The sequence below is a fragment of the Haliotis asinina genome, chromosome 9 (assembly GCF_037392515.1).
Source record: "Haliotis asinina isolate JCU_RB_2024 chromosome 9, JCU_Hal_asi_v2, whole genome shotgun sequence".
Lineage (NCBI taxonomy): Eukaryota > Metazoa > Mollusca > Gastropoda > Lepetellida > Haliotidae > Haliotis > Haliotis asinina.
In genome coordinates, this window is record NC_090288.1 from 3,127,000 (window position 1) to 3,149,823 (window position 22,824).

A 22,824-nucleotide genomic window follows, 5' to 3' on the forward strand; every position below is an offset into this window, starting at 1 on the left:
CAAAAACCACATTGAATATTTGTAATGAGGATGTTGGTTTCCAGATACCAAATTAATCTGTTATTTACCATTCACTCCATGGTTTTACAGACACAGCTAGTTAAAGATATCGGTCTGTAATTGGAAGGATCAGTATGATCCTTACCAGGTTTGGGTATAGGGATTACAATGGCATTACACCATGAAGGAGGTTTCCAGATGTCCATATTTTGTCAAATATCTCTAAAAGTGTGACAAGACATAGTTCAGGCAAGTGTTTCAGCAGCTGATCACGAATACTGTCATTACCTGCTGCTGTGTCCTGAGCTTGCTCAAGAGCAGTATATAGCTGAAGTAATGAAAACACTTCATTATAGTCTTCAGTGTTATCTGATTCAAAATTAAGTTTTGTCTTCTCCTGTTGTTTCTGATTTCTCTGACACTCAGGGACATAATTTGTCAATGAAAATTTTTTAGCAAATGTTTCGCCAATTTTTTTGCATTTGTCAGTAATTAAATTATCATCATCTTTGAGATGGTGAACGGCAGATTTTGAACCTTTGCCTTTAATTCATTGAACAATGTTCCATACTTTGGACACTGGCGTGCGTGAATTAATTTTGGAAATATAGTTTCTCCAAGATTGTCGCTTACTTTGTTTAAAGGTATGACGCGCCTTTGCATTCAGTATTTTAAATCTGTTTAAGTTATGTGACAGTTGGGTGATAGCAGAAGTATTTCTTTCTTTTTCCTTGCTTTTCTAGCATTTTCACAGTCTGTCGTAAACCATAGCTTTTGTACATGTGGAGTTGTAGATCATCTTGGTATGCACTCATCAGCAATTACATTTAAAAATTCAGAAAATACCTGAATAGGGTCAGCAATATCAATGAAACATTCAGGTTGTAGTTTAGATGTGCATCTTGAATAAGATGAAGAATCAGTCGGACAAGATTCAGATAATATCGTTGGAAAGTGATCACTTCCACAGAGATCGTTGGGAACTGACCAATCAATTTCGCTAAGCAGATTAGAGTCTGCAAGATACAAATCTAGAGAAGAGTAGGTGCCGGTTGCAGGATGCAGATAAGTGCTTGAATCATCGTTAAAAAAGCACAGGTCATTATTTGAGATAAAATCTTCCAGTACATGGCTGTGGATAACATTCTGCTTAGCAAGGATTGAAGATCCACCAGAGGCCCTATCACCCGAAGGTGAGAAATAATGATATGCATCATACTGACGTAAACTAAAAGTATCTGTCTGTTTCAGATGACTTTCCTGTAGACAAAATGATGATGGTGCCAGATCTTGGACTAACAGATGTAACTCATTATAATTAGTCTTCAATCCTCTACAGTTCCATTGTACTATATCTTTGGAAGACATTATCTTTTTGGTTGGGTTGATTGGGGATCTACCCCTCACTTTCCTGGAGGGCGACAAGCTATGTGCCCTGTGGTGGATGTTATCTGACACATCCATGTCCTCGAGTGAACCATATTTATTGAATAATTTTATACGATTCTCTGAACCCTTGGGTGGTCTATCAGTCTTTTCCCCATTACCTGCTCTCGGTTTGACAGTACTTTTAGACTTTGAATTTGTTTCAGATCGAGTCTGTTCTGTAGATTGTGATAATCTCTGTTCTTCACCCTGAACTGTAGATGGCACATGGGCGTTCACATTTGTTTCTGAAGTCTGAGTAGATTGCTCAGGCGTGAAAAGTTTCGGATTATCAGCTTTAACCTAAGTCAGGTAAGTTTGAGGCACATTTGATGAAGTGGATACTTTTTTTATTCATGGTTTCAGAAGATAATCTGATGACTGATGCATAAGTTGTATTAGGTAGTGTTGATTCCACAATCTTTTTAGCATCTGCAAAACTAACATTTTGAGTGAATTTCACTTTGTTTATTTCCATTTGCTTTTGCCATATTCTACATTCTTTGGAAAAAGATGAATGATTGCCTGAACAATTTGTGCATTTTTTGACAGTGCTGGTGTAGTCTTCCGTCACATGAGACGTTTCACTACAATGAGCACATCACTGGCTGTGCACAGGAATTAACTCCATGACCATATTTTTGGCATCGAAAACACCTCAATGGATTTGGGATGTAGACTACAACTGCGATATTACAGTAACCCACTTTAACAGACTGAGGGAGACTTGGGGATGAGAATGAAAAAAGATATGTGTTTGTGGATATCAGTTCATTGTTTTTCCGGGTAGTAAATTGTCTTACACATGTCACACCTTGATCTTTTTTTTTCAGACACAATTTCCAGTTCTGACATGTCAGCTAACAAACGGTCTCTATCTCTTATGATGCCTTTAGAAGTATTCAAACGGTCTCTATCTCTTATGATGCCTTTAGAAGTATTCAAGGTTCTATGGGCAGTGACTGAAACAGGAATGCCAGCCAACGTCTGCATTGACAATATGGTTGGAAGCCTGCTGTTTTCGATTGCATTCTATCAGTAGAGATCCTGAACGCAAGCGTTTGATGTCCTTAACATCGCCTGCAATGCCATATATCCCCTTAGAAATAATAAAAGGGTTCAACTTAAGTGGAGTCTTGTCAACAGTATCAAGAACAACGAAACGAGTCCAAGTTTCTGTTACAGTGGATTCATTCTCTTCATTGTCATTGTCGAGCTGACGTTTGGTCTTTTTTGAGGGAGTCTGGTAAGCCATAATGAGCTGATAATTGTTTCATCATCCAAGCTTCCCACCCACCACGGAGTATCACCAGGACAATGCTATAAACAAGCAGATCTCCAGCTTGCAGCACCAAGGATACCGGGATGATATACTCCAACAGAAAAATTAAAAGTATAATTATTCCATCAGATTGACACATGAGCCATCGCCTTTTGGGCATAAGACTCTAGGCAAAGTTTATGAAAAATGTATCATGAAGTTAAATCTTTTTCTATGAATAAGGGTGCCAAGACCATATTTTCAAAAAGTAAAAAGGTTGTCCAATCATATAAAATGTATGCACAGGCTTGGCATGACCAGCCGATTGGTTGAACCGGGCCACTTCAACCACCCATCTAGGTGAAGTAAGGGCTGAAGTGGTGTGTTGGACAAATGGAACACAGTAAAAGCCCAACTGCCCTCAACCACCAGGATCCCGTCTTCCACCTGCAAACAGGTTGCCCAATTTGGTTGCCTCTTACGACCAGCAATGGGGTGCTGTGGACACATTTGGTCCCGTTTCCACATGGGAGAAGAGCACTTAGCATTACCCAGCACCCACCACGAGGAGGTGGCTCTTCACAGGTGCCTGAAGATTCAAGAAGCGTTGTAACAGGCGCAGCTGTAGTCTTCCTCTTCTGGTCAAATTGTGTGCTGACATGAGGAGACCTAGGAGACACTGCCATTGTTGAAGTGTCAACAGAGAGAGTAGTGCTTGATTTATCATATCTTGAATCTTGACCCACCGGTGCTCTGGGAAAACAATCTGATTCTATGGTTTTGATGAAACGAATCTCGAGGAAGCTGAGATCTTGTTGAGGCTCCAATTCTGACTTCAGATGATTTACTAACCATCCCAGTTGTGTTAGAAGCCTGATGGTCTGCAGTCTGAGTTGATTTTTCTCTTGATGCCCTTGTATCCCGTCGTCCAGGTAGAAAGCACTGCGTAGCCCCCTCAGGTGTAGGAAGTTGACAATGGGTTTGGTTACCCGAATAAATAGCCATGGGGCCGAAGATATTCCAAACAGTAGGACCATCCACTGGTAGTTCTGACAGTTGAAAAGGAAGAGCAGATAATTCCTGGATTCTCGATGTATCGGGATGTGCAGGTATGCATCTTGCAGGTCAGTGCTGGCGAGATAATATGCAGGTCAGATGGGGAGTCTTAGTTGAGGAAGATGTATCATCTTGAAGCGTTCTGGTTTCCATAGAAACTTCTTGTTGAATTCCTTCATGATGTATACGAGTCGAAATTTCTACTGGGAAGTAAAAGCCAGGTGTCAGACTCCGTGCCTGTATTACTTCTACTTCTCCCTTCTTCTTCTGGCATTGGTCAACTTGTCTAGTTGATTTGATGCATAAATGATGGGAGCTGGTACTCTTGTGAGTGGCGGTGTAGTTTCCAACGGAATCTTGTAGCCGTCTCGAAGAATCTGCATGACATAGTTGTCATTGAGAATTCCCCAATTCGTCCAGTAGAGTTGAAGACATCCACCCACTTGAGACATTTGTACTGGATCGGCTGAGGGTGGAAGACTCCAGTTGCTCTGAACCTGACTTTCAATGTTTACGTCCCCTTCCATCCCTAGACGAACGGCCGGACATCTGGAGGCGCTTGTTTCCTCCGTAGGGGTGACAAAAAGGAGATGACTTCTCTCCTCGAGCATTAAACTTCTTATCTCTTGCTATTTGCACCCTGGAGAACTTGAACTTATTGGTGTAGTGTTGACTTGTCTGCTTGAACACTGATGTCAAGGTGTCTATGGATTTAACCATCATGACTTCTCTGGAGTCTTGGGCGACTGTCCTTGCTACCTCTTCACTCTTTCCATCAGATACAGTAGGCGCTGACCACAGGGCTTGATATAACACCTTTGTGAAGTTCTCGTTCCATGATGAGGCAGACCTTCAGTCCCACAATAGTAGAAGCTAGGTGTTCGGACATGAACTGCTGATCCTTCTTCTGAGTGATGAAAGTTGACAGGATCATTCTCTCTTCCTTGCTGGCAGGATTGCTGAACTTTGCAATGAGAAGTCTCGATGATGGCTCTAGATCGAGCTAGTCCGAAGAAGGTGTGTCTCGTAGTGGTGTCGAGCTGAGCAGCCCTCTTGTCGTCTGCCTTGTAGGATCTGTTGTAGGCAGTACTGATGACTTTGTATGCTTTGTCTACATCTGGTGCTCTGATGAAGGACTCCATATGATGAAGAGGGAAACAATGAGCATTGAACGGCGGCATGTGTTGTTGTTGAAACTTGGTTGCTGACTCGAATGCTATAGATAACGCCTCAGGAATCGTAGATATTGGAGCTATCGGTGGGAACGCTAGCAAAAAATGGATGTCGTCAATCTTCATCTTGTAAGTGTTAACTTCGTTGGAGTACTTGGATGGTGAGCCTAAGTCCAGGCCACTTGAGATCCACGACGGGAGCGTGATCCACACGAGCAAGCATCCTCACTCACACGAGTGTAACCACTCACATGAGTGCACTCACTTATTGTGGGTGGATCTCTCTCTGGGCTGTGACAAGATGACAGTGGTGATAGTGACAATCTTCTCGAGTGTGTGCGTGCAGGCGCTTCCTCTTCATCTTCAGGAGTAAGTGCTAATCTAGATGAATGCTCATGCTGAGCCGAAGTCGATGCTGTTGAAGACTGAAGGCTTCTTCCTTCTTCAAATTGACACTCCATTAAGCTCATCATCTGCATCGTAAACTGCTGCATGAAGGCACCTGCGTCGAACGGCTGCGTTGAGTGTAGTGACAGCTGAGTTGTAGAGTTTTCTGCTGCAATGACTGAGGTTGCTGACCAAGTCTGCGTTGTTTGACGATCCTTGTGAGGGTTCTGATGCGTTGACGATGTCGTCATGGTCGATCTAGATGACGACGCATGTTTACTCTGTTGGTTGATATTTTGCTCGCTGCGTAGAATAAACAGTGGCTTGTCAAAGTTGTGTCATTCATGTAGAGGGATGAACTGTTCCCCAAAGATTTCTTCATCGAAGAATGTTGATTCTGCAATGACTTCGATGATAAAGACTTCTTCCTCGATGATCTAGACTTCTTAGACTGGGACAGCCCTATCTCTGTAGAGGTTTTCTTCTGTGGTTTAGGGGACGACTTGCTGGAACCCAGACATAACCCCAGAGAAACGCCAGACATGTCACTGGAATGAATCTCAGCAGAAACAGATGAACTGTTACCTGAATTATATTCACCCCATTTAGACATGGCTAATACAAGTCAATGTTGCCTGTCCCTTGCATGTCTGTGAACAGACCAAATATACAAAGTAAATTCTGAATCAGATAAATTTCTGCAAAATTTACAGTGAATAGCAGAACATATAGGCTTACACCAGACAAACTAAGTTGAGAGCCGTAATCTACACTGTGCTAAATAAAGACACAATAATCACACAAAATTGACAAAATATGATGCATATGCTAAGCCAAATACCGCATACAACGTAAATTTAGTTCAAGGACCAAATTAATTAAAGAACTTATTGCCGTATCCAGGATCCAAGGTGCCTCAAGCCGCCCTTGTCCGGTGATAGGGAGAGAGTGACAAGCATGGCCGATCAGCTGACCATGTGTGCAGGTAAAGGGAGACTTCTCGTGTGTGTATTTTACACCCGTTAGTTTTAGAAGGGAACTTCAGGTATTCCATTACTTTAGCCAGGGAAGAGGAGATTAGCAATTAAGCATGAGTCAGGATAAGGAAAAATATAATTGAAAGACTGTATCCAGCTGCCCTCGTCAGGCAATAGGGAGAGAGTAACAAGCATGGTCAGTCAGCTGACTATTTGTGTGGGAAAGGGGAGGCTACTCATAGGTGAGTATATTTTATGTTCGCTTCTTTTAGAAGGGAACTTCAAGGGATTTCAGGTTTTCCACTGCCTTCGCAAGGGAAGAGGAGATAAGCAGTTAAGCATGAGTCAGGATAAGGAAAAATATGCTACTTTCAGTGACTGTTTACTCACTGTTGTAGCGTGCACCATGTGCATCACCCGGAAGCGATCGTACGGAAAGTAGCACTCGGAATTGTTAAGGTACAAACTTTTTTGAGGTAATAGTTCAAAAAGCATGTGCAAATGCCAGCTTACAAGATTTGTTAAGCTGTGCTCTGATTTGTCAATTGAAAAGGTTCGCTGAAGTGACCTTCTTAGAATGAAGTACATATATACATAGTGTTTTCAGAGCAGATCAAGGTTACCTGAAGACTTATCCATGCTAAAATGAATTATTCATCTGATTGACACACCAAAATTTTATCTGTATACATGACCTGTAATTACAACTACACTTTAGTGCGAACTTGGGTGTAAAACACCACTGACTCACTATGATAGAGATGGAATGTTTGTTTTTAGTTGATTTTTAATACTTTAGGTGTCACAAGTGTTTGTTTTTGACTTAGCACCACACTCAGCATTAGACCAATTATATCACAGCTGTCTGAAAAAAATTGAGTCTGGACCATACAATCCTGTGATCAACAGCATGAACAGTGATCTACACAGTTAGGATGATGAAATGTGCTGAAGACCGCATCTTTATGGGTTTTTATTAATACTGACACACATTACCAATTCTGGTGCTGCACTGTGTGTCTGCTCACCTCTGTCTCTGGCCGTGGAATAAATACAGGCTGTTTCATTTTCAGCACGATATCACAGAAGTCCCACTCTCCCAGGATGTACTGTGCAGGCATTCTGCAACATGGTGATATAATGCTTATGACAACATGTCTTGATCAACACAAGGCATGTACATGTTACTGATATGGACCATACACATTGCTCTATGCCTTGAAGGGGCAATATTTTTTTACCGGAAGAATCTCATGCCACAATACCCCAACACTATCCGCATCCTATTTGAACACTTTGCATCTTCTTCCCGTCCACGACACAATCACATCCACCCCTCACTTAACAAAATCCCAAACCCATGCATAACACAATCTAAGCCTACATCCAACCTCTTCTGACCCTTACATCATCCTCCATCAACTTTTTCTGAAACCATGGTAACAGTATAAATAGTAAAATTTCAAACCAAGAATTCTCCTGCTCTTCATCCCTGATGCATTCTCCCCTCAACCCACCATGCCCTACACCATGTCCTACACCATGCCCTACACCATGCCCTACACCATGTCCTACACCATGCCCTACACCATGTCCTACACCATGCCCTACACCATGTCCTACACCATGCCCTACACCATGTCCTACACCATGCCCTACACCATGTCCTACACCATGCCCTACACCATGTCCTACACCATGCCCTACACCATGTCCTACACCATGCCCTACACCATGTCCTACATCATGTCCTACACCATGCCCTACACCATGTCCTACACCATGTCCTACACCATGCCCTACACCATGCCCTACACCATGTCCTACACCATGTCCTACACCATGTCCTACACCATGACATGCTACACCATGTCCTACACCATGCCCTACACCATGTCCTACACCATGTCTTACACCATGTCTTACACCATGCCCTACACCATGTCCTACACCATGTCTTACACCATGCCCTACACCATGTCCTACACCATGTCCTACACCATGTCTTACACCATGTCCTACACCATGCCCTACACCATGTCCTACACCATGTCCTACACCATGCCCTACACCATGTCCTACACCATGCCCTACACCATGTCCTACACCATGCCCTACACCATGCCCTACACCATGTCCTACACCATGTCCTACACCATGTCCTACACCATGTCCTACACCATGACATGCTACACCATGTCCTACACCATGCCCTACACCATGTCCTACACCATGTCTTACACCATGTCTTACACCATGCCCTACACCATGTCCTACACCATGTCTTACACCATGCCCTACACCATGTCCTACACCATGTCCTACACCATGTCCTACACCATGTCTTACACCATGCCCTACACCATGTCCTACACCATGCCCTACACCATGCCCTACACCATGTCCTACACCATGCCCTACACCATGCCCTACACCATGTCCTACACCATGCCCTACACCATGTCCTACACCATGTCCTACACCATGTCCTACACCATGTCCTACACCATGACATGCTACACCATGTCCTACACCATGTCCTACACCATGTCCTACACCATGCCCTACACCATGCCCTACACCATGTCCTACACCATGCCCTACACCATGTCCTACACCATGTCCTACACCATGCCCTCCACCATGCCCTACACCATGTCCACACCAATGTTCATGACATCCCCCTGCTTGGTACCTATGACTCACCTCTGTTGTCTTAGTTTCACCATTTCCCGCACACGCTCCACCTCCAGACCGGTCAGTTCTTGGTCAGCAGGCACACCATGGAGCTGTCAACACACACAATCAGAACTCATTGATCATACATCATAAACAATAACGTGAAGCATACACAATCATATCACCATGGTGTCAGAGATGTGAAACACAGATGTGAGTGAGTCATGTTTTAAGCTGCAATTTGACTGCGGCAGGGACACCAGAAATGAAATTCACTCATTGTACCCATGTGGGAAATCGAACCTGGGTCTTTGGAATGGCAAGATAATGCTTTAACCACTAGGCTACTCCACCACCCACTAGGGTACCCAACCACTCTGACTGGAGTTTGGTGCTGCATAAATGTTCTAATTTCCAGTGTTGCTGGTGTTAGCATTATCAAAGCAAGAAACAGTGAGTGCGTCAGTTTAGTTTCACGCTGAACTGAGAAACATTCCAAGTAATCCAACTACATGATGGTGGTCTACACTGATTCTGGACCAGATTATCCAGTAATCAACGGTATGAGCACTGACCTTGAAGTATGATGCAATGCAATTTGATGCAATGTATCAAACCAGTCAGAGAATATGACCACCCATTCTTCGCTTCTTACAACAAGTGTTTTAGTGAAGATCAGTTCTCACCAGTTTCTTTAGAGGTACAAGAAACACCTTTAATGATTGTACCTAGATATAGTGAAATATAAGCAATACCGTTGACATTCCTAGGACATGAGCAATGAAGAGTTCCACAGACTTCCTTGGTTCCAGTACTCCTAGTTCCACCAGGACCTGCTGCATTTCTTCCATGACATCTCCCACAGAACGATTAGGGCAGTCACTGGCTGTACATAAGGACCTTTCCATGATCACGCTCAGGTGGGAATTCAGGTGTTCAGTGAAAATCTCATTTCCAGTCAAAGAACGTGTGTTTGTAGCAAGGGACCTTGCTGACTGACTGACATATGTGCCTGACTGATAGTATTTGTAGATACTGACACAGGGCCGGTTAGAGTGCCAGTATCTACGATCACTGGATGCTTTCGTTGAACACTTAGCGGTCTGTAGTTGCTGTCGGCATAATACATAAAACCTTGATTGATATAATGAAAGAATAGGCTTGCAGATCTTGCTGAGAGATTCGCACACATATGGTCTTGCACAGACTTGAAAGATCATTATTCTTGCTCACATAAGAATCTGTCCTAGTGAAACAGGAGGTCGTCGCAACCCAGTCTGCAATGACAAATCAAGGGAATGAGCACTCACCCTAGGTACACCCAATATCCATTTAGTACAAATACAGAATACTATTACAACTGTGCTATATCTAGTAACACACTGACTGAAAGTAACATATCAGCTGTGTGATGGTAGCCTGTTCATGACTGGACCAGACAATCCTGTGATTGCTTTCATAAGCAAACTTCAACACCATTTTGTTACAATGCAGGTCAAAATCAAAAACTTAAAACGTTAAGGTAGAGTTAATTCACTTCCAAATGATTCTGATTCTAGCATTAAAAAAATTGATTTACCATGGTGTAACATGGTAATAGTGCAAAAAAGGATCATGAACATTGTTGTGTATGAGTAGATTATCAAAACTGTAATTCCAGTTTCAAAAGCAACATACATTTCGTGTCTTGTCTGCAAGCACAAGCGCTAGAAGTGACGTACCATATTTTCGGGTAACTCATTACTGCGCGGGGTAACGTCCTTGTATGGAAGCGCATGTGATGCATTCTTCTCCCCAGAAATCAACAAATACAATATATCATTCTAATTAAAAGTCAAACAAACTGGTAATGTTTTTCTTGATTATTATAACGTTTTTTAAGTGAAATTTGTTAAAAATAAACATATTTACAGGTTAGTTATTCAATCATTTGCACATATATTCTTTTAGTCTGCATGGCCCACCATGGCAGGGACAACAAAATGTGTCGTATCTGCGCAGCACAGTATCATCCCAGTAGCATTTTAAATGAACCCAGAGGTCACATGCCTGGTATGAATTCTGCTGCACAAAAAAAACATCTAAGAGATGACCAATTCGGTGTTCAATGTTTTTATTATTATTATTCCTTTCGAGTCACGTGATATTGAAGCTTGCCTTTTCACTCGAGCAGATGATGGTCCACTTGCCAAGTTGCAAGCGTTATTTCAAAAGTTGTGATCACATATATGATGCATGAAGGTTCTCAAAGTGCATTACGTTTTATGGTAGAATTTTAGTACTTTGACAGAAATTAGGCCACAACTTCCGTGAAAGCTGAACATTTCAAACATTTTGTGTTCTGACTGCGACGGAAGCATCGGCATATCTCACTATATGCAAAACATTACGGGGAAAAGAAAGACCCCGAAAACATGGTATGGCATGGTATGTGTGGATGCATGTAGTTGCCTCCCTCACATTGCCAAGCTGACTGTTACAAAAACAAATGGTACAGGTTGATTACATTGCATACCTACCAGCCATATAGGATTAGGTCACCTGATGTTCATAAAATTAACTGAATTAACAGATGTTCGCCCTGTTCGGTGCAATCGAACGATGAACGCAAAAGCAAAAGCTAAAAATGCGTTTCACAACTCCACTGTGTGAAACAGGAAAGACTGAAACGCTAGTCCCTAAATAAAAAAAAACATGTACACCCATTAGTAGTAGCAGGGATAGGTCAGACGCTTGCTTTCATCACCATTTGTACTAATTAATGTGTACCTCGTCATGCCCCAACGCACACAGTGACTTGGCTCGTTCCCAGTTCAACTTCAGTTGTGTTTAACCAGGGAGACTATATAGAGTATATATGTTGTAGATTATTCCTGGTTTAACAGAACTTCAGTCAGTTTATTGTATCAGTGGGAATTTTACAATAAATGAATCATATTAAGAATTAAGAGCAAGAATTATGTGAATGAATGAACAAAATAAAGAAAAAGAATAAAAAAAAGTACATATGTGAATGCATGAAAGAATAAATGATACCCCGCAACCTTCCCTCCCAAAACATGTTAAAGAATGCAAAAGTAAGGCGAGAACACATGTCAACATCAGCTGTCCTTTTAAAATCTACTTTGAAACATTTTTGTTTACATTAATAATTAATTCAGATATTGCATTGCATGTGGGGAATGGAATGGACATTAACAAAATGTTAACTGACACTGTCACACTGCCCTCAAAAATAAAGTGTAAAACTCTCACAAAGCATTCTAAAACACCTTCCCAGTTTTGTCAAATAAGATCAACGAGAAAGAAAGAAGTTACGGAACTATAACCCTCAAGCATCAATGGCGAATCAGAACAGATCGGCGATATGTCACATTTTTCACACACCTCAAATACACCCTAACATTCTTTTATAGATTATGGAACTATCACTATTACTTGCAAACACATTTCACCTGATAGCATATTCCCCTTCATATGAATTAAAGGTGTATGTGAAAGATGCTTTTGAGGAAGTAACTAGGAATAGTCAAACAACGGCGTACAGCATTTCAATGGCGAAATGTCATATTTTTCACACACCCCAATTATACCCGAACATTTTATTAAGTCTTAAAACTGTCACTATTACTTGTAAATACCTTTCAACTAAAGGTATGTTCTCCTTTCAAAAATTAAACAAATGTGTGAAAGAAGTTTCTATCGACACAATGTAGTCCATCTTCGCGGTAAATCGAGAATAGAAGCCAGTGAGCTATGACTTACCGACTTGAAACTTTACTACAAATCTCCTGTCCTAGCACGGACACTAATACCAATTATTTGACATAAACTGAAGTGACAAAATAGTTAATCTGTCTTCTACATGTTGGATAGCATGCCTGGCAACTAATTGTATGATGTCTGCCATTCTAGGTAATTTAGACACTTTACGACAGGATGTAGTCAGTATAGATTAGTACATCTACACACACTGCCTTTTGACAAATCCACTGTAGAAGATAAAAGTAATTAATCAATCAGTGTGTTATCGGTTAATCCTTTGATCGATGTTTGTTTTTGTAACTCAGCTGATATACCCTCTTGCATCACTTACATGCACGTATTACATAACATACAATACATTTGCCATTACAGACCTTAATTTATGATGTTGAGTATTTACTCCAGACAGCAGAAATGCCAAATGGGAACCTTTGTTGAGTAACCTGAGTGTTGTTACTACTAATTATACCTGTTATAAATTCATTTACTGACCATCCAGAGAATGACGGCAAATAACACGTGTAGGTTTACACCATCAAACGTGAATTACAGCAAGGAAGATGCAATCTCTGTGTCACATGCAGCCTGAAAACACTTATGGGGCGAAACTGTTTTGAGGATACCAATGGAACTTCGTTACATAAGGAATACATATAGGCATTTGCTGTGTACTTGGTGTAGGTGTAATAAGTTGGTTGTTTTACTTAAGAAGATTTTCAGATTTCTGTTCCAAAGTCATCGTTTTTAGTTTACGAATTCAAATAAATCAACTGTGTCTTTTTATTACCATAAAAAATAAACCAGGGTAGCTATCATAGCTACCAAAATTTACATATGATATTTGCTATCACAGCTGAACCAACACCCAAAACTATCTAAATATGAAGCTTTGCAATCTTTCGGACTGAAACAAATGGCTTGCTACGTGCCTGTAGACATCATATTTTCACATAACATGGTTAAAAACACAGAAATAGGATCAAACTGGACCAGTCACTATACCATCCAAGCATCCGATAATAACTACACTGCTGGGATATTTTGTTACGATCAGACAAGGAATACCATGGATATTTTTAAATAATGGCATATGATGCGCATCCGGCCTCCTGACTGTTTAGGCGAAGAAATTCTACTAATATGGACAGGAGCACAGTCCCTTTGTCCGTCACGGTCGAGGGAGCGGGCGCTGACCAATTTGCAGTTTGGTTTCGTTGGCGAGAAACATTCGCTCCGCATCAGTGCCCCTTTCACTCATCAGTCGCGATGAAACACATGCTGAAAAAAACATGATTTTCACTGCTAATTCCTCTTTCGGTGTCTGCTGGATCCACGTGATAGTCGGGCGCTGACATTTTTTATGAAGCATTGTGGGATTGTATTTTTGACAGCTGCTCAACTTCCGGTGACTACTTCCTGTTTAGAAGGCTGTCTGCTATTTTCTCCGCACACCCATCGGTATGGTTGTATTTATTTGAACTGAACACTGAACACCTTATTTTAGATTCGTACTCTCTGGGATCGTTGTCATTCGTAACCCTAGACACCGACGCCTGATAAACATGTTAAAAATAAGGTGGGCACAAAACACTCGCGATCGAAAGACGGCAAGAAGTCGATCGTATCCCCTTCAAATATTCATGTCATAGTAACGTTTCATTTTTAAATTAATGTTTTACTGATTTTATTTGAGTAATAATCATCGTGATTACGTCTGATCACTAAATATAATAAATAAAGACGAATAGTCTGATCACTGACCACAAAATATTACATATAGTGTTAATCCTCTCTCAGATCAGGATAATGTCAAATTTTACTAGGTGAGATTGATTTGTGTCATATATTTTTGCGTAGGTTACACAAGAACAGGTGGGAGCTTGTGAGAAAAGTGACTTTTAAATTATTCTCATACAATAGAGATACAATGTGATGTAACAGTTGTTACAATGTACAGCCTGTATTAATGTTGATATTATTAATGATTTTTTAACATTTCCAGGAAACAGTGCTTTGATAATAAAGAAATGCCAGCAGCAGCAGACTAAGGGATAACCATTTTGGTCAGTATGATGGCAGCAATCAAGTCTTTCCAGCAGCAGCGTTCCAACCTGATTGTAGCCTGGTTTCTGCCCAACTGGTGAATCCTGAACAAACCTTTTACCATCTTATATCCACATAATGGGATCAACAGTCAACACAACAATCGATGTCACCACTCTCCAGTCTGATGCAAAACCAGAGAAGTCATCAGGACAAGTCCTTGCCTATATACTTATCCCAATTGGATCTGTGATTTTTATTGGTCTTGTCATCATTGTGGTAATGTGAACTATAATTTTACTACTGTATGTTAAATCATGCACATAGGTTGGATACCCTAGAACCAGTACGTGTCTTCATAACACTATGTTAGGAACAGGATATCATTTTTGGATGTGTTTTTCATATCATTGGTCGGCTCATGAAAACATTCAATTATTGGAGCTATGCAACTGATAGCAACTCAGTCATTTAAAACTGTTAACAGTTTGATTGATTGTTCATTCAACCATCCTACGGTTTTATATTAGCATGGCTTTAAGAATGACAATAATGGATGGATTGAAAGATGAAGAATAACACAAAAAGGAAATAGGAAGAATTGCTTAAAGTACTGCATATTTTAACTCACAATGATGTGATATCTGACACTGAAGATATTCCAACAAACAAATCTGACCATGCATTGTGAGCTACTTTGATAGTTAATATCTTGTTTATCTTTCAAAAAGTTAGCAGTCTTTTAGTTGATGTTACTAGGTATGTCCACAGCCACTTGTTTGACCAAGTGAAACCCCAGTTGTTTTCTACCTCATATCAGCTGTTTGTCCAAGACTAGTGAAACCCCAGTTGTTTTCTACCTCATATCAGCTGTTTGTCCAAGACTAGTGAAACCCCAGTTCTTTTCTACCTGAAATCAGCTGTTTATCCAAGACAAGTGAAATCGCAGTTGTTTTCAATCCCAAATCATATGTTTATCCAAGACTAGTGAAACTCCAGTTGTTTTCTAACCCCAAATCAGCTGTTTCATAAGGCTCTAGTCTGAAAAGAGCTTGAGACTAGTTGGATTTGACCAAACATGTCTTCCTTGAGAACATAATTTCTTGGAAATATATACTCATAGAAATGAATAAGGGAACTTATGAAAGTCCAAGTGTTCCTTTATTTATTTCCAGAATTTCACTCACGGTGCAATACATACCTTGTAAAAAACTTACTATGAGTATATATTTGTCAAAAGCTTACTGTTTAATTGAACTGTGTGTATATTTTCATAGAACACATGTGACAAAATATGTGTATCATCAGTGAAAAATGTCAAGGTAGATCCATGATTCAAGAAATTAAAATGATGGTGTTATTAGCTTCTGCCTGTTGTGAAAACTTGATAACATTTCAAGTGTGCTACTTTGTTTTACAGACTGTGTTGGTGCTTAAGAAAAATAGGTATGTGCTATATTGTTTAAATGTACATACAGTCAGGCCGCGTTAGTCCGGACCCCGACAATCCGATTCCCGCGATATCCGAACAATAGCTAGCTGTAACCAATCTTGTTTACTATGTAAACTCATTACCTGTTGATTCAGTAATCTGGTGCTTCACTCTCCGTATCCGAACGTTAATCAGCGGTAACAGATTAGCTAATTACACATAGTTTTGCTTCATTAATCCGGCGGTACATCAAAAAGGTTGGAATAATCCCTTCACACCATGAGCCCCTTTCAGTGGTAATTGTTAAGTGACACTTGCGAGTTAGTTTGTGATTTTGATCAATTAGTAGGTCTCACTTTTGGTTAGTTGGAGTAATACCTGTCATGCACTTCCTGTATATAACACTGATCGTGTCAAAATAAGATCACCTGACGCTTGTCAGTCATAATATGGCAAGTCCCGCCCCTAGGCGTAAAAGATGTGAAATTACTGCAGCACAAACAAAAGAGAAAAACCTAAAGCCCATTTCGATCTTATGTGTAAACATTTTGGTCAAGATTTCGGACAGTCTATCGGCAAGAGCACAATTTCGGACATCGGATATGTTTTGTGAATGGCTATGATCATTTGACAGACAGATGCAATGACGTGGTTGACACGTGATCTTACTTGGTAACAATGCTGCCAGTCACAAATATGCCAATGTCAAACTGACCAACGTGAAAGTTGATTTCTTGCCCCCAAACACCACATCTCACATTCAGCCAACTTGTATACGTTCGTACGTTTTTGTATTGCCATGTTAAAGGGAAGTAACCCTACTGTAGTTGTGTTCATAAAAGTTCGTTTCAGTAGTCCGTACGTTTCACTATCCGAACGTTTTTGATGAAAAACAGAAGTGTTTGGTTTAACGCGGCCTGACTGTAATCTCTTTCACTGAAGGGTTGGTGTATAATTTTACATACTGATATTTTAATTGGATTGTGTAGTTTTGTACAGGATTTTATCCTGATTTAGAAAAGTGAACACCACAGATTCCCAATAGTTGATATCAAAGACATTTAGAGAAAATATGAGGCTTTGGTAAATTATTGGAATATGTATTGTAGAGTTCAATACAATGAATCCTATTGTCAGTCCTTTTGGTCTCACAGGTTCTATTTTCTATGTCTATTCTTGACATTTGTGCATGCTGGACTCTCATTTCATTGTCATATACAACTTTGAAAACCAGCTTGTTTGCAGGTAAAATACATTTGGAAATGTTGTATCCCACAGGGACCCATTTCATAGTCCATTTGTGGTCTTAACAATATTAGGAATGGGATCAATAAATCTTTCAAAAATATGTTGATAAAACAGTTACCGCTAAGCAGTTATGACAAGGAACTTTTTACTTTCATGCTTAATTTCAAACACTTATCAGTGAGGGTGTATTTTGTGCAGACTGGATCGTCTCCGCCACCACCTGATGCCTCTATACAGCTTCGACCCGGGGGATGAGAACGGGGACTGGGAGTCAGAGCTGCTGGAGGAGGAGAGGGAGCAGCAGATGAGGCTCAGGATGGAGGTAAGTGATGAAACACCCACCCATATTGAAGCATAGACTCTGATTGTTTGTTGTTGTTGCTTGTTATGCCAAACACACAAATTTGATTCACCCTGGCTGTGTGAAAGCCATTTCTGGAGCCCCCGCCATGATACTGGAATATTGCCAAAGTGGCATAAAACCAAACTCACTTACTTTAATTGTTAGAATACCCACACAGCATTCAATGGGTACCCGGTAGGATGAGTTAGTGATTTGACTGTCACCTTCTGTGCTGTATGTGTAGCTTGGGTTCTATACTTCCCAGGCAGATGAGCATGAAATTTGACTGCACACTGATTCCATTAACGAGGGTAATTACAAAACACTTAATACAGATGACCAGTATAATAGATCCAGTTGCAGTGGAGTACATTGAGTCTTGCTTAGAAGCTGAGCACTTGGTGATATGACAACATTGCTTTGCAGAGTCCTAGTCCACCAGACTCCCCCAAGATACTTCTGACGTCTATGCATTCTGAGTTGTGATGTATGCACAGTATTCCAGAGAAGACGTGTAATGTATACAACTTTCCACAAGACTTGTCATGTATACACAAAATTCAGCTGAAGACTTCAGATGTATAGACACTCTTAAAAAAAAACAGGTTAAGTTTTAATTCCTGAAACTCTGTGCACCATGTTCAACCTCAGACTTAGTGATAATAGGATGGTTGTATAACTGAATCTCTCCACACAGATATTCTTTCCCTCCCAGGTAAAGCAGATGGCATGGCATGTATGTTTGAGTCACATAGAAAAAGAAAGAATTTTTCTGTGATTAAAATCATACGACTGAATATATGGGACAGAATCACGTAGAACGAAACTGATTTTAAAGTTAAAGGCAAACACTGACAGCTCACTCCATAGGATGTCTAAACATAAGTTATATATATATTATTGTATCAATCAGAAGTCTCCTGACTTGGCTAGGGTTAGTTCAAAGCAACCTGAGTATATGGTTGCTGGTTGTAAGGGGCTTGATGGGTTGTGTGGTAATGCTTGATGTGTTGCATTTGGTTGATTGCATGTCATTGTGGCCCAGTACTGCTGACTGTGATAACAAGATGAAATCCCTCGCTGACTGGTCTTGATATGATTACATTTACAAAACTGTTAAGATTCTTTTAGCCCCTTAGATTTTGTCAACCCTAAATATGTTTGTAAGAGAATTTGGTGTGAAACCAACAAACAAAGAAATTGTTGTATTCTAAAATTAAATAAGTTTATGAAGTAATACAAATCACTACAAAGGAATTACAATGGCAGTAGGCACTCAATGGAAGTACACGTACAATGGGAATATAATGCAGATGCTGTTATTGCAGCAATATATACTGATGACTAAGGCTGCAATGATTTGGTTCAATTCATAAAAAATCAGCCTGACACCATAGTTTCGATTTTCAATGACCATTATCACCATTTCGATTCAGTGTTTGAAGACCTATTTCAATTATTTCCACACAGCCAGAACGTAATTTGGAGCAGTTTGGATCACTGAAATAATGCAAAACGTAGCTGGGTGATGCCAGGATTATTATAGAATGACAAATGTTGTTAGCAGACATCGCCAAGTTGACAATGGAGTGCATGATTAAAAAGGCTGACACTGAGAGATTAATGAAATCTGTTGTGTTTACTTGTTTGAAGAGTTGAATTGAAAATAGTGATATCAAGGGTCCAAAATCGAAATCAAGATTAACCTTCCAAAATAGTGTTATGTTGCGTATCATGGATGACAAGTGATCTTCACATGAATGCAGGTCCTCATGTCATGTCACTGATATACTCAAGATACCCAAGATATTTGCAGGCCCGTTTTTGCACACATTATGGTAATCACCACATCACTGCCTTCTACTGTTCAACCTTAACAGACACAATGTAATGCAACACAAAATTGTTCCACGATCAATAACACTGGCACATAACAATGTTTGCACTGTGTACATCATTTTGATGTAACTGCTATGGCACTCAGAAATAACAAAGTGGTCAAATCTCCACAATATTAGGGTGCAGTTTGATTATTTTTCATTTGGAGCTTCCTGTTTATTTTGGACATACAGGAATCAGAGATCCGTATTCAAATGAGAATTTGTTCTTGCAGCATTTGTACTTCCCATGTTACAGAATAGCATTTACGAGTGTCACGAGAAAAGTTTCGAGATGTTAGGCTAACAAGAGCTTTGAGAAACGGGGCCCAGGGCCTAGAAATTTGAAGCTGTGTTAGCACTAAGATAGTAAGTGCCATACATTAACATTTACTTGTAACAGCTATCTTAGTGCTAAGAAAGCTTTGAAAATCTAGGCCCTGGACCTGATTAAAAAGTTCGCTTGAGCTCCTTATGGGGTGGTTGTCAGAATAATATTGTATCAGAGGAAAAGATCTTCATGATTTTATTGAAATAATGCCTAGCATTATAGCATGCAGCCACCATGGTTTTCTGTTGCTTATGGATTAGTGTTAGAAGGATAATGTACCAGAGATTATCAGAATAATACCTATCACTGTAACATGTAGCCACCATCAGTGGGGGATTTCAACTTAACTGTGACATGTGTTGCAGTTATATCATACCAAGAAGTATGTTTAATAACATGTTTTTCGTTTGTATTTCATGAAACTTGGTGCAGTTTTTGGTAACAAAATCAGTTTCCATTGGTGCAACATCTACGCCTTATTTTGACCCCCGGTCTCTCAAGCCTTCCTTTTGTAAGCACCTCCCATCACCTTCTGTAGGCTAAGTTACATCAGCTGGCATGGTTCCAGGATGTTACAGTTACAGGGTTACAGGGTGAAACTGCAGAAGATGCACCAGGAACCAGGAAGTGGTTACCATAAACTCTTTATGGCTTGAGGCAGCAGATACTTGAATCAATGAAATAAAGTAATTGGATAGAAAAGGTTACAACAAGAGAAGAGCTGATTTGGGCTGTGTAGTATGTGAAAGTTCAGAAAAAAGTAAGTTGGCGACCAAAAGTACACATGCTGTGACCATTTCTATTTTCGTTTCTGGAGACGTTTCACTTGCCATTAGATAACTAGAATGTAAAGAGGTCTTTATGACATTGTGCAGCACAGATACAACTATTGTGTGGTATTTCCTTACCCGAGGCATGTTCTGAACGGAGAACAGCCATCAGGTATATTGTGGTATTTAAATTACCCAAAGCTATAAAAGAATGTAAGAATGAAGTTTGCATTTTGAACTACCTGTTCATAGTCATTTTTGACATTCAGAGATCAGTAATGCGAATTTTGAAACATGGGCATTAACTGGCTGATTGGTAAGTTCACTTGACTTCATGCCACACAGTTGATAAGACAATTTTGTTTTGTAATATAATGCTATGTATTTACATGATAATATTATTTCATACAGTATAGTTTTTCGTGTATTGTCTATGAGAAATATCACTACTGTAACTAGTAACAGTACATATTCAGTACGAAGTATCTCCTTAGCTGTTGTGTCAGATATTGAATGAGACACACTATATGTATCTCATCCCAGCGAACTGATGCAGTTGTGTTGGACTATTGGTATGGATGACCAGTGATAGTACCTAGAATTAGGAACAATTGTTTGCTTCAAGTGAAAGTAGATATCAGTATTATATCTGTATGAACTCTATGTATCTTAAGTATAATGCACACCCCACCTTTCTCTAAATCCTGGACTTTACTCTGTTGTATCTAGGCATTTTTTTGATTACTTCTGTAATCATGATACATTACTGACCATGTTATTTATAAGCAGTAGACAGAACCACCTTTATATAGGACAAAAAATAAATTTCTGTTTTGGATAGCAAGGAAAATATGTGATGTGAAAACTGAAATTGTTGAGCCAGTCCTTCAGAGAAAGAAACTGTATATTTGTATAATATGTCAGTCACTTAGTCACAGTATTGTTCGTTACACTGCTGTACTGAATCTAACAAACTCCTCTAGCAGGTCGCCTCAGTTAACCTTTGAATGAGTTAAGTTTTACGCCACACTCAGCAATATTCCAGCTATGTGGCGGCAGCTAACCTCTGAATGACCTAGAACTGTGAGAGTGACTGAACAGATTCAACCAATAAGACAACAGCTACTGTTTAGGATTCGGCGGGACTTGCAAAATTTCCCTGGCACTGATCTCTCAACAAACGAAAATCCGCATAAAACACAGGCATTTGACCTGCTGTATATACACTCAGGACTTTTTGATGACATAGTTACCATACTAATATTTCTGCAAATTGACATTCTTGAATATTGACACAAAAGCTATTTTCACTGACTGTTTACTCACTACTGTGGTGTGCTCCCTGTGGATCACTTGGAAGTGATTGTACTGAAAATAGCATTCAGAATCATTCAGGTATAGTCTTATTCAAAATAAAAGTTCAAAAGGTATGGGCAAATGTCAGCTTTTGCGATTTGGTAAACTGTATTCTGATTGGTCACTTGAGAAGTTTTGCTGACACAACCTTCTACAGGGGTTTGTTACACACAGTTTAAGCAGTGTATCAAACAATACTGAGCCTAATATAAGTTAATATAGACTTAACGTATGTCATCCTGATTAACAACTGGTTATCTGGTAGAAGCCAGAGTACTGTTCCTTTGTATGGGCTGGCTGTCAAAGCAGTTGTCATATGAAGTGCAGATTTACCTTAAAGCGGCATTGGACAAACAGGGTTTCAATGTAATCCAAGACCGTTTCATTGACATTTTATGTAATGTTGGGCAGAAGAGCCACAAAAATCAAATCATGTTGTTGTGGGTACAAACACAAACACAGCAATGTTGTCATGTTGATTCAGATCTCAATTGATGTCAGTATGTAATTCAGAACCACATGGTTCCTGATTTTAAGTCCTCATTGATAATGTGTTTTCATTGTGTTTCAGAATACTAACAAGAGACAGAAATAGTGTTTACTTTACTGAACAGGGTTCATTAACAATGAGCCACATTTGTCATTGTTGATATGTTTTGTTCTGTGTGATTCAATCTCAGGCTGAGTGCAATACTTTCAGTG

General features: G+C 40.0%; 2 protein-coding genes across 3 annotated transcripts in view; one reads left to right on the forward strand and one right to left on the reverse strand.

Moving 5' to 3' along the window:
• The window catches only part of LOC137296647 (MTRF1L release factor glutamine methyltransferase-like), a 27,698-nt gene extending 13,598 nt beyond the window's left edge, over positions 1 to 14,100 (reverse strand). The window contains exons 1-4 of one of the 2 annotated variants that reach the window (XM_067828466.1): positions 13,788 to 14,100; positions 9,713 to 10,234; positions 8,985 to 9,067; positions 7,307 to 7,400 (exon numbers count right to left, since the gene is read on the reverse strand). In XM_067828466.1, the coding sequence (XP_067684567.1) occupies positions 7,307 to 7,400; positions 8,985 to 9,067; positions 9,713 to 10,177 (642 nt within the window). In that variant the 5' untranslated portion in view covers positions 10,178 to 10,234; positions 13,788 to 14,100. Of the gene's footprint in view, positions 1 to 7,306; positions 7,401 to 8,984; positions 9,068 to 9,712; positions 10,235 to 10,678; positions 10,764 to 13,787 lie in introns of those variants that run through there. The other variant, XM_067828465.1, reaches the window with a different exon arrangement.
• A 637-nt stretch (positions 14,101 to 14,737) lies between these two features.
• Positions 14,738 to 18,733, forward strand: LOC137296394 (small integral membrane protein 29-like). Its single transcript, XM_067828192.1, has 4 exons — positions 14,738 to 15,044; positions 16,186 to 16,211; positions 17,644 to 17,767; positions 18,215 to 18,733. The coding sequence occupies exons 1-4, from the start codon at positions 14,904 to 14,906 to the stop codon at positions 18,272 to 18,274; spliced, it is 351 nt and encodes a 116-aa protein (XP_067684293.1). The 5' UTR covers positions 14,738 to 14,903; the 3' UTR covers positions 18,275 to 18,733.
• The last annotated feature ends 4,091 nt before the right edge of the window (positions 18,734 to 22,824 follow it).

What these genes read in the sequence shown, in the direction of transcription:
- LOC137296394 (XM_067828192.1), top strand. Translation starts at nt 14,904, where the DNA reads ATGGGATCAACAGTCAACACAACAATCGATGTCACCACTCTCCAGTCT. An exon ending in TTGGTCTTGTCATCATTGTG is followed by an intron (nt 15,045 to 16,185) that starts GTAATGTGAACT and finishes TTTGTTTTACAG; the next exon opens with ACTGTGTTGGTGCTTAAGAA. An exon ending in TTGGTGCTTAAGAAAAATAG is followed by an intron (nt 16,212 to 17,643) that starts GTATGTGCTATA and finishes TATTTTGTGCAG; the next exon opens with ACTGGATCGTCTCCGCCACC.